Consider the following 14,095-nt stretch of genomic DNA (forward strand, 5'->3'; position numbering starts at 1 on the left):
AAAATGGAGGGCACCTAGGCCCCCTCCCACGCTCATTTTTTCCCAAAGTCACCTGATCAAAATTTTGAGATAGCCATTTTGTTCAGCATGGTCGAAAATATGATAACTATGTCTTTTAGGATGACTTAATCCCCCAAAGTCCCCGGGGGGAGGGCTGAAAGTTATGAACTTTAGCCAATGTTAACATATAGTATTGGTTATTGGGAAGTATACAGACGTTTTCAGGGGGATTTTTTCTGGTAGTGGGAGGGGGGGCGGAGGTTACGTGGGAGGATCTTTACATGGAGGAAGTTTTCATGGGGAAGGGACATTACTATAAAGGGCGCGCCGAATTTCCCAGCATTATTTAAAAAAAGTACCAGAAGTTGAATAAAAAAAACAACAAGTTTTTCAACTGAAAGTAAGGAGCAACACCAAAACTTAAATCAAACAGAAAATATGACGTATATGATCGGGTTCGCCCCTAGTCAATTCCTCGCTCTTTAAGCCAAAGATTTTTTAGTACTTTCATTAGAGCTATTTATTCTAATTAACGGCCTTTGTGATTAAGGGGTCATTTTTAAAGAATCGGATCAAAATTCGAACTTTAGCGTAAAGAGCGAGGTATTTACTAGGGGTCGAACCCCCTAATATACGTATTAAAAATATATGAATATAGAAATTTGTTACGTAAGTTAACTCGTATGTTACGTATATTTATTACTAATAAAAACGTTCGTAAATGAAATTAACCAACGTTCGAGAAAGCCATTTAACCAAATAAAATTAAAATCAATATGCAAATTTGGTGTTGATTATTCATGTACGGTGAGCCAAATCAAAACCTGCATTTATTCAAAAACGTTCAAAAATAAAAAAAAACAAGTTTTTTTTAACTGAAAGTTCTGTTCGTTTAAGTTAAAACTTAAAACGAACAGAAATTATTTTGTATATGAAAGGGGCTGTCCCCTCCTCAACGCCTCGCTCTTTACGCTATAGTTTGACTTTCTCACAACTCTTATTTTTTTAAACAATAAAAAACTTTAGCGTATAGAGTGAGGCATTGAGGAGAGGACAGCCCCTTTCATATACGAAATAATTTCTGTTCGTTTTAAGTTTAAACGTCGCTCCTTACTTTCAGTTAAAAAACTTTTTTATTTTTTATTTAATACTTAAAGAAAACTGACCTGTTTCTCTGGATGCTTGAATTGTTTAGGCTTATCTTAGGTTTGACATGTTTTTTGCTGAAACTAAATTTCAGTTGGGGGCCAACTGGGGTCTGAAGTGGGTAGTTATCCCCTCTGTGCCTCATTGCGCCCCTGTTTAAGTGGTTAATAGTCAATTTTCAAGCAAAGTAATCAATGGCTGCAAAAAGGGCCAAGTATGTGACAAGAAGGGAAAGATAGCAAGACGAATTCTATGGGATGTACACCCCTTTTGTTTTAGGTCATTAATGAATAATACTAAAATGTGGAATAGCCGTCCTCATCACATGCTGCCTGTTTAAAATAATGAGACTAATTAAAATTTTAATTGATAACTAATTGGGAAGAAATTAGACAACGACGAGGTTTACAATCCAGACACTTGATAACGGCAGCGTTATGTAAAGTAAGTTCAAAGCAAATTTTGAGCAGTATCTTTTTTCAGCATTTATGATGTACAAATGTGAATATGTGTTCTCATAACCTTTGAGAACCTAACCTATAGATCCATGGGAACAAATCCATTAAGGATCCATTCCTCTTGATGAATGGCGGGAGTTACCTCAAAGTTTGAAACAGTAATCCATATTAAATCTAATATATTTGATAGGACACAAGCCTTAGGCCAACAATCAGCCAATTTCCAAAAAAAAAAAATCAAGATAAAATCTACTTTTTTGTATTGTACATTCCGCAGTTGCAACATTTTATAGGGGTTTCGTTTTTGCTTGTATATGATATTTCAAAAACGTAGTTTTTTACGAAGGTAGCCTTTTTAGATGTTGAAGTAAACCCCCTGAGTTTCCCTAGAAAAAGATGTCTGCCCTCTTATATGTTTTTTTTAGCATAGCCTTGGTTTTTAGATGTTGTGCACTACTTAAAATGAGAATCAAGTATAAAAACTAATGTAATATTCTCTAGGAACTTTTGCGAATAAAAAAAGTGGTCCCAAAGAAGAGTGTTTTTATATAAATAAACAAATGAGAGTCTCTTAGAACCAGGGGATTAGCGTCTGTAGAAACTCGTGTATATCAGTTGACATGTGACGTGAAGGGGGAGTATGTGCCCAACGTAGTGCGAAATTTGATATGTGCCATGTGAAGAGGCGAAGAGTGGTGGAAGCGTGGTAGAAAGAATGATGTACACCACAGGATAGAGAGTGGGTAGCACATTTCTTGGAGCCAAAACTAATAATTATGTAATCAAAGCATTCCGTCAGAGATCGCGTGATCCTTTTTTTTTCTTCCCGTAGATCGTGGAATAATGTTTTTGATCACATGACGCGACTGGAAGAATGCCTTGGAAAACTTCAATTTTGTGTCAGAACTCATTTCGCTAAGTCCAGCTACCTAGAACGTGGTACTGATAATGTTGAAGCCAAAATTATGGAGGTAAGAATATTGCTTATATTTGAAATTTAAAGGGTCATTAAATAAGGATGAACCTCTTTCGTGACCCGTCAGTGCGCTAAGGATACAAAATAAAAAGTAACAAATTTTATAAGAAAAACTCGTGAAACTTTTTTTCAGTGAAATAATATGAAGCAATCCAGTTTTTTTTTCTCTTTTCTCGAGGTTACAGCGAAAGAAAAAGCAGAAAAAAGGAAAAATAAGACGTCAAAAGCATTCTTTGTAATACTTACGAAATACAAAGTTAGTACGGTCCTGATTGTCGTAGTTGATGGTCCAATATTGAGAAATTTGGCAGCTGAGGTAGTAGGGGGATTTTGCCAACAGGGGTGCCAGTTCACAAAAATGTAGGGAGTCAATTTTGTAGTCTTTTTCCAGTGAAAATACCAAAAAATACATTTCCAAGCAATCAATCAATCAATCAATCAATTTATTAATACTAAAAAAAAAACAATACAATTACAAACTTAAAATTTAAACGCGCCCAAGAAGCCAAGCTTGTACAGGGCCAACAAAACAAATAATACACTATTATAAAGCACTAGAAAAAAAAAAAAAAAAAAAAAAAAAAAAAATTATATAAGAGACATTTATGAAAATAGGAGAAAATAGGAGAATTATTTGAAATATATTGAATGAAAAAAAAAAAAAAAAAAAAGAAATAAATGTGGATAGAATGCAAAAAATGAAAAAAAAAGGGGGAAAATACTATACTGGAAATACCCAGTGAGAAAGTGCCTTTGCAGAAAGAGATAGAGGGACATCAGGAGGGATGGAGTTCCATAGCAAAATAGATTGATAAACAGGAGACCTCTGACCTGCTGTCGATGATCGCTTAGGTAAAATGAACCTGCGATAAGAGCTGCGTAAAAAAGAAGAGTACCTACCTGAGCCTGACAGAAAGAAAAACTGCTGCAGAGATGGTGGAAGTGTACCTAGAAAAGCAGAATGTGCTAAATAAAGGTAACTTTTACCCACAATACGATCCAGCGGCAAAAAATAATTTCCAGCAGAAAAGATAATTTTGAAATCTGAGGGGGGGGGGGGGGTCAAAATATCTAGCGGGTAACTGCAAAATATACTACGTTCTATGGTCGGTAGCACATCAATCAGAGAATCAGTGAAACAACAACTTGATCAAACCCAATAATTATTAAAATAGTTAAATTAAAATAACGAATAATAATTGATAATAATTAAATAATGTAAATAATAAATTAAAAATAATTAAAAAATAGATTATTAATCAGTTATTAAATTAAAAATAATAATATTAATACAAGAAATTTATTAAAATTTGGCCTAAAATTTTTTTGGGAGATAGGGGAGGGGCCCCTAATCAAGATTTAGCCCCAGGAGCAAGAGAGACCAGAACTGCACTGCCGGCCGTTTAGCACTGCTGTGAGTTGTTGTTAGTGGTAGTAGTCGCATGCTGTCTAGTATAAATCTTCTAGAAATGGATTCCGGGTACATTTTTTCCTTTTTTGGTCTTAGACCAGGGCACTTGGTAGCGAAGGAGTGTTGTAGAAAAAGGCTCATTCGATTGAAAATTTAAAGAGCTAGTGCCCTTTTTAATATTCAAAAGTAAATGGAGGGCAACATACCCCCCCCCCCCTCACGCCCACCATTTCCCAAACACATCCAATCTAAATTTTGAGATAGCCATTTTGTTCAACGTAGCTGAAAGGTCCAATATTTATGTCTTTGAAGATGACAACCCCCACAGCCCTCAGGGCAAGGGTTGTAAGCTATGCCCTGGGGGCTTATAAGGTTTTTATAGAAAGGGTGATCGTATAAACTTCAGAGGGTGCTCATTAGATTGGTAATCAGAAGTTCTGCTGCCCTTCATAAGATTCAGAGTGATTGGAGGGTGAATTCCCCCCCCCCCATACCTCGTATTTTCCTGAAATGCATCTCAAAGAAATTTTGAGATGGCCATTTTTGTCGTAGAAACTTCGTAAAAGGCTCATTCGATTGGAACTTTAAAGTGCTAGTGCCCTTTTTACTAGTCAAAATTGTATGGAGGGCAACAAGCCCCACGCTCTTCTATTCCCAAAATACATCTAATCAGAATTTTTAGACAGCCATTTAGTTTAGCGTAGTTGGAAAGTCTGAAAATTACGTCTTTGAGAATGACACCCCCCCCCCCCCACAGCACTCAGCGCAAGGGTTGTAGTCATGCCCCGAGGGCAAACAAGGGCCATATGATAAGTGTGGTCATAAAAACTCCGGAGGAGGCTCATTTGATTGGAATCAGACCTGCTACACTTACTACTACTACTACTACTTCTGTTGCAACTACTTGAAAGGCTAAGAGCATTGAGATGGAAATTTCAAGAAGTATATGAAGATATAGGTTATCAAAAGGACATATCAGCAATGTCATAGCAATGGCTAATTGTACTAAGTTGAAACTTCCAGGACTTGATGAGAGGGACATTCTACTGACCAAAAGGCAGTATGTTAATGCTACTAATGCTAGTATTACTACTGCTATTACTAGTAATATCAATACTACTACATTGATTACTATTACAACTATACCAAAGGGTATGGAGGACATCTTTTCAAGGAAGTGTTAGTGGAGAAGGTGAACTGAATCACAACACGCCGTCTGTATGCAGGTTGTCGAAAGGGGGTATAAGTAATATCTTAGGAATAGTTTGGTGTGTGAAGTTGAAAATAACAGAGCTTGTTGTGAGGGATGTTGAACTACTGCTATTAAAACTAAGGATATTAAGGTGAAAAATTTGGAATATAAAGAAACTATATGGAACTAATTCGTAACACACTATGCCCACACAAATTGTCAAGTAGACGCATCAGAAAGTATTCAGGAATGATTGAGGGTATTAAGCTGAAACTTTCAACGCGTGTTAAAGAGGTTGTTGAAGAAACCAAAAGTGCTATATGCATACTGCCACTAATGCTGCTACAACTATTGAGACTGCGCAAGCTAAGGGCATTAAGGTGAAGCTTTTAAGGAATATCTAGGCGGATGTTGAAATAAATCAAAACGAAATATGAGCTTGTGGACTTTCAATAAAGCGACAAAGTAATATCTGAAGAACAAATTATATTATTAAGTTAGAATTTTAAGAGTAAGTTGTGGGGGATTTTGAACTAGCCAGAATGCATTATATGAATGCTATTAATATTACCACTACAGTTACTGTAAATAATGATGCTAAGGGTATTAAGGTGAAACTTTCAGGGAACGTTTAAAAGGAGTTTCAATTTAAGGAAAAAGTTGTATGCATGCAGGTTTTCAAAAGAGCATATAATAAATATCATAGGTAGCACCACTGTATAATTACTAGAAATATTATTGAAACTTGTAAAAGAGCTAATTCGATTAAAAATTAAAAGTTCTAGTGCCCTTTTAAGAGTAAAAAGGGATTGGAGGACAAGCAGCTTTTCTCTGAAGTCCATTCATCTCCCAAACGCATCCAGTCAAAATTTTGAGATTTTTTTAGATTTGCGCTTTACTGGAAACAAAATAAATTTTAAATATTTTCCCTTTTTTGCTTTCATAAATAAAAAATTATCAAAACTTTAAGGAATAAATATCAGTATAGATCATTTAAACTGACAATCTACGGTTATTTGTTTTTTGTTTTCAGTTAAGAGCAAGTTATGTTCTTGTCTTGGGAAGGCATGGGGGTTTTCAGCCCTACTCATGTTACTTTCTGCTCGTTCTGAGTCTTACTCGGCTATTTATTGTAATTTCTGTTCGTTTTGGGTTTCATTTATATATTCATATTGGTTTGTGGTAGTTTTACGCTTGGAAGATTATTTGACTTTATTTCTTCTCATTTTTGGCTAAATGGAGCTCGTCAATTTTCTTTGAAAAACTTGTTTTGTGGCAAAAGTCTTTTAAATTAATATACATAAGGACCGAGGTCGTAGAGTATTAAAATAACTGACACTTTTTTTGCCGCTAACCTTTATTTTGAATTTTTGGGCCGAACTAAAAAACATTATTTATTAAAAAAATGATTTTTAATTTATTCATTGATTAATAATCTATTTTATATCAATTTGTAGTTTACTATTTGAATTATTTAACAAAAAGGCTCGTAAAGCCACTTTTTTAAAATTAGTCACTTAAGAACCTTGACGCTAAAATTTGAAAAAAAATTTGGAAGGTTGACTGGCAGATACTTTTAAAATTTGTATGTCTAATCTTGATTTATAATATATTAAATTCTAAAATTTTGATTTATAATTAGCTTCTAAAATTTTGAATTACAAATTTTTATGGTAATATACAATTAAAGTACTGAACAGCTACAAGAAAAAAAGAAACAATATAAAAATAAAATCTATCCATGCATTCTGGACAAACTGGATTACTCCTTTACTGTCTCTACGCATGCCAACGCACATTAAGTATCTTTCTACTGCACAGTGAGCTGAAAATAAAGTAAATCAATAAAAAAAAAAATTAATTACAATACTAAAAGTAAAAGGTTTTTCGAAGAAAGGTGAAGAGTGATATTAAAACCTAAAATAAAGAGTAATAAAATCAAATGACAAGTCAAACTTAAAACAAACATAAATTACTATGAATGAATAAATAGAACCTAAAATTAACAGTTATTAAATTCTAGGAAGACAATACTGTCATTTTATCGATTTTTTTTTTCAGTGAAGACGCAAAAAGCCTTTTTCAAAATCCAAGGGGAGGAGTTACCCCTACCCCCTCAATTAACGTGCCTGCCCCATCCCCTCAAAATTTTACAGTAAAGATGCTATTAGAAAAAAAATATTGCACTTGACTATGGATGAATAAAGATTTTGACTAAATGCAAAAATTTTCCCCAGCTTTTAATCACGATCAGCAGAAAATTAAAAAAAAATTAACAAATAATTCTACAATTAACGAAAAGTATAAATATGCCAATTAAAAAACGAATAAGTATTAACTGAAAAAAAAAACGTTTTCTAAAAATGATATTTTTCAGAGAAAACTGAAGAATGATATTGAAACCTAAAACGAAGAAAAATTAAGTCATATGACAAGTAAACCTCAAAACGAACAGAAATTACAGTGGATAAATAAATGAACCCAAAAACGATCAGATATTAAGATGAGTAGTCACGTAAAATTTAGTAATAACATATATTATTATTAATGAGTGCATAAAACCAAAAACGAAGTCAGAAATTGATAATGAAGTCATTAATAATGAAGTCAGACTTAAAAGGAAAAATAATTATCACAAACAATAAAGGGGTTTTCATCCCAATATAACGTGTAAAGGCCAGAATATCAATGCTATTGCTTCTCGCCAAGACCATATCCAGGTTTTGTTCGGGGGGGGGGGGTGTTGTACAAAAAAACTTTACAATACGTACCATAAATTTGTTTATATGTATTTTTGCTACTTTTTATGAGCTAGATAAAAAAAAAAATTAGGGGGGGGCAAACTAGTTAACCCACAGGATATGGTCCTGCTTCTCACTAAGCCAATGTTAGTGTGTTTATTATATTTGTCTACCACTTTTAAATAATTGGAGGGGTAATAATTTTCCAAATAGGTTACGAATTTGCCTACTATGCGGTATTTTGGGAAATGGTCTGGGTCATTTTCTTTTTAGATGTAATGACACGGAAAATCTAAGGGAGATGATGAGCTACTACTGGGGATTCTTAAATCAATGTATCCTAGATTTGTCGTGGCAATAGGCAATTTTATTTCAAAGGGTTTGCAGGCTGGAAAATAGGAGCCTTCTTTTATTTAGATGCTTATTATTTATTTAGATGCTTATTTTATTTTGATTATTTATTATGCTTATTTGTATCAATTTTGTATATGGCTTTACCAGCTTTGAAAGATGTATTTATATTATAAAAGCTTTTATTTTTGTACTTATTTTATCTCAAAACACAATTATTGTTTATTTCACCGGATAAAAAATTTTTTTTTTACGAAACAAAATTTTAAACGAATTTTTATAAATGAAATTTCCGTTGCAACAATGAAAAATACTAAATTAAAATAGTTTCTTAATGTGTGATGTCTCAGTTTGACATTGTTTTAAAGCCATAAACTGTCAAGTGTTTCTAGTTCATGCCACTTTGTATGATGGTCACTATTTTAGAATTTATGTCCGTGCTAGAAAACAGGAAACTCGGCTATTGTCTTCAACACAAAGGTTAATTTAAGAGTATTAGTGTTGGAGAGAGGTCAATAAATGGTTTAGAATAAGCGAGTTTGTCGAATGAGGCAATAAAGCTGAAAGTGCAGGTGCATTTGATTTTCAAATGTTTTTTTTTTGGGGGGGGGGGAGGATGTGCAAATTTATTAAAACGAATTATTTTTGGATTTTCGGTCTTTTATGCAGGGGAATCAATTACCAAAGCATCCTTGGAGGTTGGCTTTGCTGGGTGCGATTTCTATAAAGTCTATTTCTATAGTTTCTATAACTGGGTGGTTACGATGAAAACAAATTGTTAGACCGGTGGATAAAAATAATATACGATAAGGACACTCTACAGCTATTTGGTCAAAGTAGTACCTGGCGTGAAAATTTCAATCATTGTTTAAGATTATTTTATTTTCATGAACTCAAAAGACAAAGAATATGAGGAATTTACGGGAATTAGATCTTTAGTCATTTTATGTGTGTCTTGAAGCAGTTTATAATTGGTTGTGCCACAGATGTGGTTGTGCCACAGTCATTGAAGTCGTAAATAAGAGATATTTGTTTAAAAAAATGATTTATTTGATTACCAACCAAATCCGAAAAAAGACATCGCAGTACTAAGCCTCCTGAAGTTAAAGAAGTTGTGCGCAAGTACCACCTCCACTCCATTCTGCACTGAGCTACTTTTAACCTCCTCCTAAAGAGTTCTTTTTTTCTTCAAGTTTTCCGTAACCTCCTCCTACCTCGTTTAAGGACATCCTGCTTTTTGTTTGGCTTCTGCCAAGGCCGTTCACAGATTTTTTTTCGGAGAGGGTTTTACTCAATTTTTTTCTTTTTTTTTTGGGGGGGGGGGGGGGTACAAAAAAAACTAAAAAAAAACGCGTACAAAATTTGTGAATTTTGAGAGGAATTTTTGAGATTTTTCATTGGTCAGAGAGGGTTTTATGGCTCCTCCCCACAATGAATTCAGGTGGTTTTAGGAGTCATCCTCCTAGCCATAACTCCATTCAACCTTGAGCGAAGGTATAAAAGTTTGATGATGTATTTCTCTCTTAACAACTACATTAATAGCTTCAAAGATGATAGGACTGTGTGACACAGAATTTATCGGTTTGAAGAAATCATCTTGTGGTGTTATATTTGAATGTGCATTTTTATTATTGTCAATGGAACTCGAAGAAATTGACTGTTATCATTGGATAGTGAACTATAACATGTTTGAGTATGATAAAAGCTTGTGGGGTACTACATTACATCATATAAACAGACTGGGATTCTACGATAGAGTGATTATACCACTTAATAATAGTGGTCAGGAACTGAGAAATGTCCAGGAGGAAGTCAGTGAAATTTGCAGCTTTTTCGGCATTGAAGCACTCTACGTAAAGGGTAATGTACCCTACAGATAAAGTTCTAATTCAAAAGTGTGACCCTAGGATTCCACTTTTTAATCTAGAAGAATTTAAGTGTCCTAAATTTGAAGGGCTTTATCACCGTCCTGAAGACGAGGTCATGTTATTCGTATACTAGATACTTAACGACATACCTGATCGTGATAAATACATAATACATGTTAAATACTATTCTATATCATGAGACCATCTTTTTGGATGTTTAAGAGTGAGCGTATTCATAACCATGTATCATAATATAATTTGGCATTAATATTCTACATAGCATTATTTCATTAAAAAATATATTATGCATTACATTGTTATGTGTTCATTATTTTTGAGTACGCTAGCATATCAAAAGTTTAGCACACACATACAGAGACGAAACACACATAGAAACGACACACGCACAGAGACGACACACACACACACACACAGAGACGACACACACACACAAAGACAACAAGCACACACACACACACACACAGACAGTTAAATACACGCATAAACCCAAACACACACACAAACTAGCACGAACTAACAAAATCACAAAAACAAAAAAACACAAAAAAACACACAACCACAAACAAAATAACAAAAAAACACAAAAAAAAACCCACAAACACACACGCACACACAGACACACAGACATACAAACACACACACACACACACACACACACACACACACACACACACACACACACACACACACACACACACACACACACACACACACACACACACACACACACACACACACACACACACACACACACACACACACACACACACACACACACACACACACACACACACACACACACACACACACACACACACACACACACACACACACACACATACACATACACACACACACACACACACACACACACACACACACACACACACACACACACACACACACACACACACACACACACACACACACACACACACACACACACACACACACACACAAACACACAAACACAAAAAAAAAAAAAGACCAGCAAACACAAAGAAACAGAGAAACACACACAAACAGACAAACACACACACACACAAACACACAAACACACAAACACACAGACACACATACACACATACACACATACACACATACACACATACACACATACACACATACACACAAACACACAAACACAAAAACACACAAACACACAAACACACATACAAACAAACACACATACACACATACACAAAACCACACATACACACATACACACATACACACATAGACACATACACACATACACACATAAACACATACACACATAGACACAGAGACACACAGACACATAGACACACAGAGACATAGACACATAAACACATAGACAGATAGACACATAGACACAAAGACACACACAAACATAGACACATAGACACATAGACACAAAGACACATAGACACATAGACACATAGACACATACACACATAGACACAAAGACACAAAGACACACACACACATAAACACACACACAAACACACACAAACACACATACACACATACACACAAACACACATACACACATACACACATACACACATACACAAATACACACATAAACACATACACACATACACACATACACACATAAAAATATACACACATACACAAATACACACATACACACAGACACATATACACACATACACACTTACACACAAACACAAATACACAAATAGACAAACACACACATACACACAAAAACACAAACACACAAAAACACAAACAAACAAAAACACATACACAAATACACACAAACAAAAATAAACACATACACACAAACACACATACACACATAAAAAAATACATAAAGACAAAAATACACACATACACACATAAACACACACATACACACACATACATACACACATAAACACGCATACACACATTCACAAATACATACATACACACATACAAAAATTCACACATACACATATAAAAACATACAAAAATACAATAATACACACATACACACAGACACAAAGAAAGATATTCAAAAATATTCACATACACACATACACACACACACACACATACACACATACACACATTCTCTCATACTCACATTATATCATACACACATACTCTATTTCTATCTTTCTCACTTAAACACATAAAAAAACAAAAACATAAAAACAAAAAAACATAAAAACATAAAAACATAAAAACATACACACATACACTCATTCAAACATACACACACACAAACACACAAAATTACAAAAATAAACACATACCAACGTAAAAAAATACACACATACACAAATAAACACATAAAAGCAAACCAAACTAACCACACACAAACATACACACTAACACACATACACAATTACACACAAACACACATACAAACATACACACATACACATATACACACATACACACATACACACTAAAACTCATACACACATACACACATACCCACATACACACAAACACACATACACACACACACACCTACACACACACACACAGAAACACAGACACACAGACACACATACACACATACACACATACACACATACACACATACACAAAGACAAACATACATAAACACACACATACACACATAAACAAAAACACAAAAAAAAAAATAAACAAAAAAAAAAATAAAAACAAAAACAAAAAAACAAATACAAAAATAAAAAAACACAAACATTAACATATACAAAGACAAACAAATATACACACATATACAAATAGACACATACACACATACCAACATACACACATACACAATGACACACATACAAACTTACACACACACACACATACACACATAAACAAAAAAACAAATACACACAAACACACAAACACAAAAACACACAACCACACAAACACAAAAACCAAACATACACACAAACCCACAAAAAAAAATACACCCATACAGAAAATAAAAAATACACACAAACACACATACACACATAAACACATACACACATACACACATACACACTTACACACATACACACATACACAGCTAGACACATACACTCATACACACAAACACACAAACACACATACACTCAAACACACAGACACACATACACAAAAACACACAAACACACATACACACAAACATAAAAAAACACAAACACACAAACAAAAAAACACAAAAACACACAGACACAAAAACCTATATACACACAAACACACATACACAGATACAAAAACACACAAATACACACACATACACACATAAACACATACACAAATACAAATATACACACACACACACACAAACATGCACACACACATAACACACATACACACAGACACACATACACTCATACACACTGACACACATACACACATACACACTTACTCACATACACACATACACACATACACACATACACACATACACAAATACACATATACACACATACACACATACACACACATACACACATACACACATTCCCACATACAAACATACACATATACACACATATACACATAAACACAATCACACATACACACACACATACACACATACGCACAAACATACACAAACACATACAAACATACACACAAAGACACTTACACACATACACACAAACACACATACACACATACACACATACACACATACACACATACACACAGACACACAAACAAACAGACACACAAACACACACACACACATACACACATACACACAAACACACATACACACATACACACATACACACATACTCACAGAAACACATACACACATTCACTCATTCACAGATTCACACTTACTCATACACACTCATACAAACATACACTCATACACACATACACACATACACACATACAAAAATAAAAAAATACACACAAACCCAACAAAAAAACTAAAAACATCAACCACTAAAAACCTAACACCCTAATACCCTACAAACACACCACCATAAACAACTCAAAAAATACAAACATA

General features: G+C 34.1%; 1 protein-coding gene across 1 annotated transcript in view; it reads left to right on the forward strand.

Moving 5' to 3' along the window:
- Positions 1-14,095, forward strand: part of LOC148952618 (follistatin-related protein 5-like) — a 166,429-nt gene that overhangs the window by 65,895 nt on the left and 86,439 nt on the right. The window contains exon 6 of the mRNA XM_089089238.1: positions 2,437-2,575. Within this exon, the coding sequence (XP_088945364.1) occupies positions 2,437-2,575 (139 nt within the window). The remainder of the gene's footprint in view (positions 1-2,436; positions 2,576-14,095) is intronic.

The sequence above is a fragment of the Artemia sp. Qi Xiang Cuo genome, chromosome 5, assembly GCF_049724085.1.
Source record: "Artemia sp. Qi Xiang Cuo chromosome 5, ASM4972408v1, whole genome shotgun sequence".
NCBI classification, from domain to species: domain Eukaryota; kingdom Metazoa; phylum Arthropoda; class Branchiopoda; order Anostraca; family Artemiidae; genus Artemia; species Artemia sp. Qi Xiang Cuo.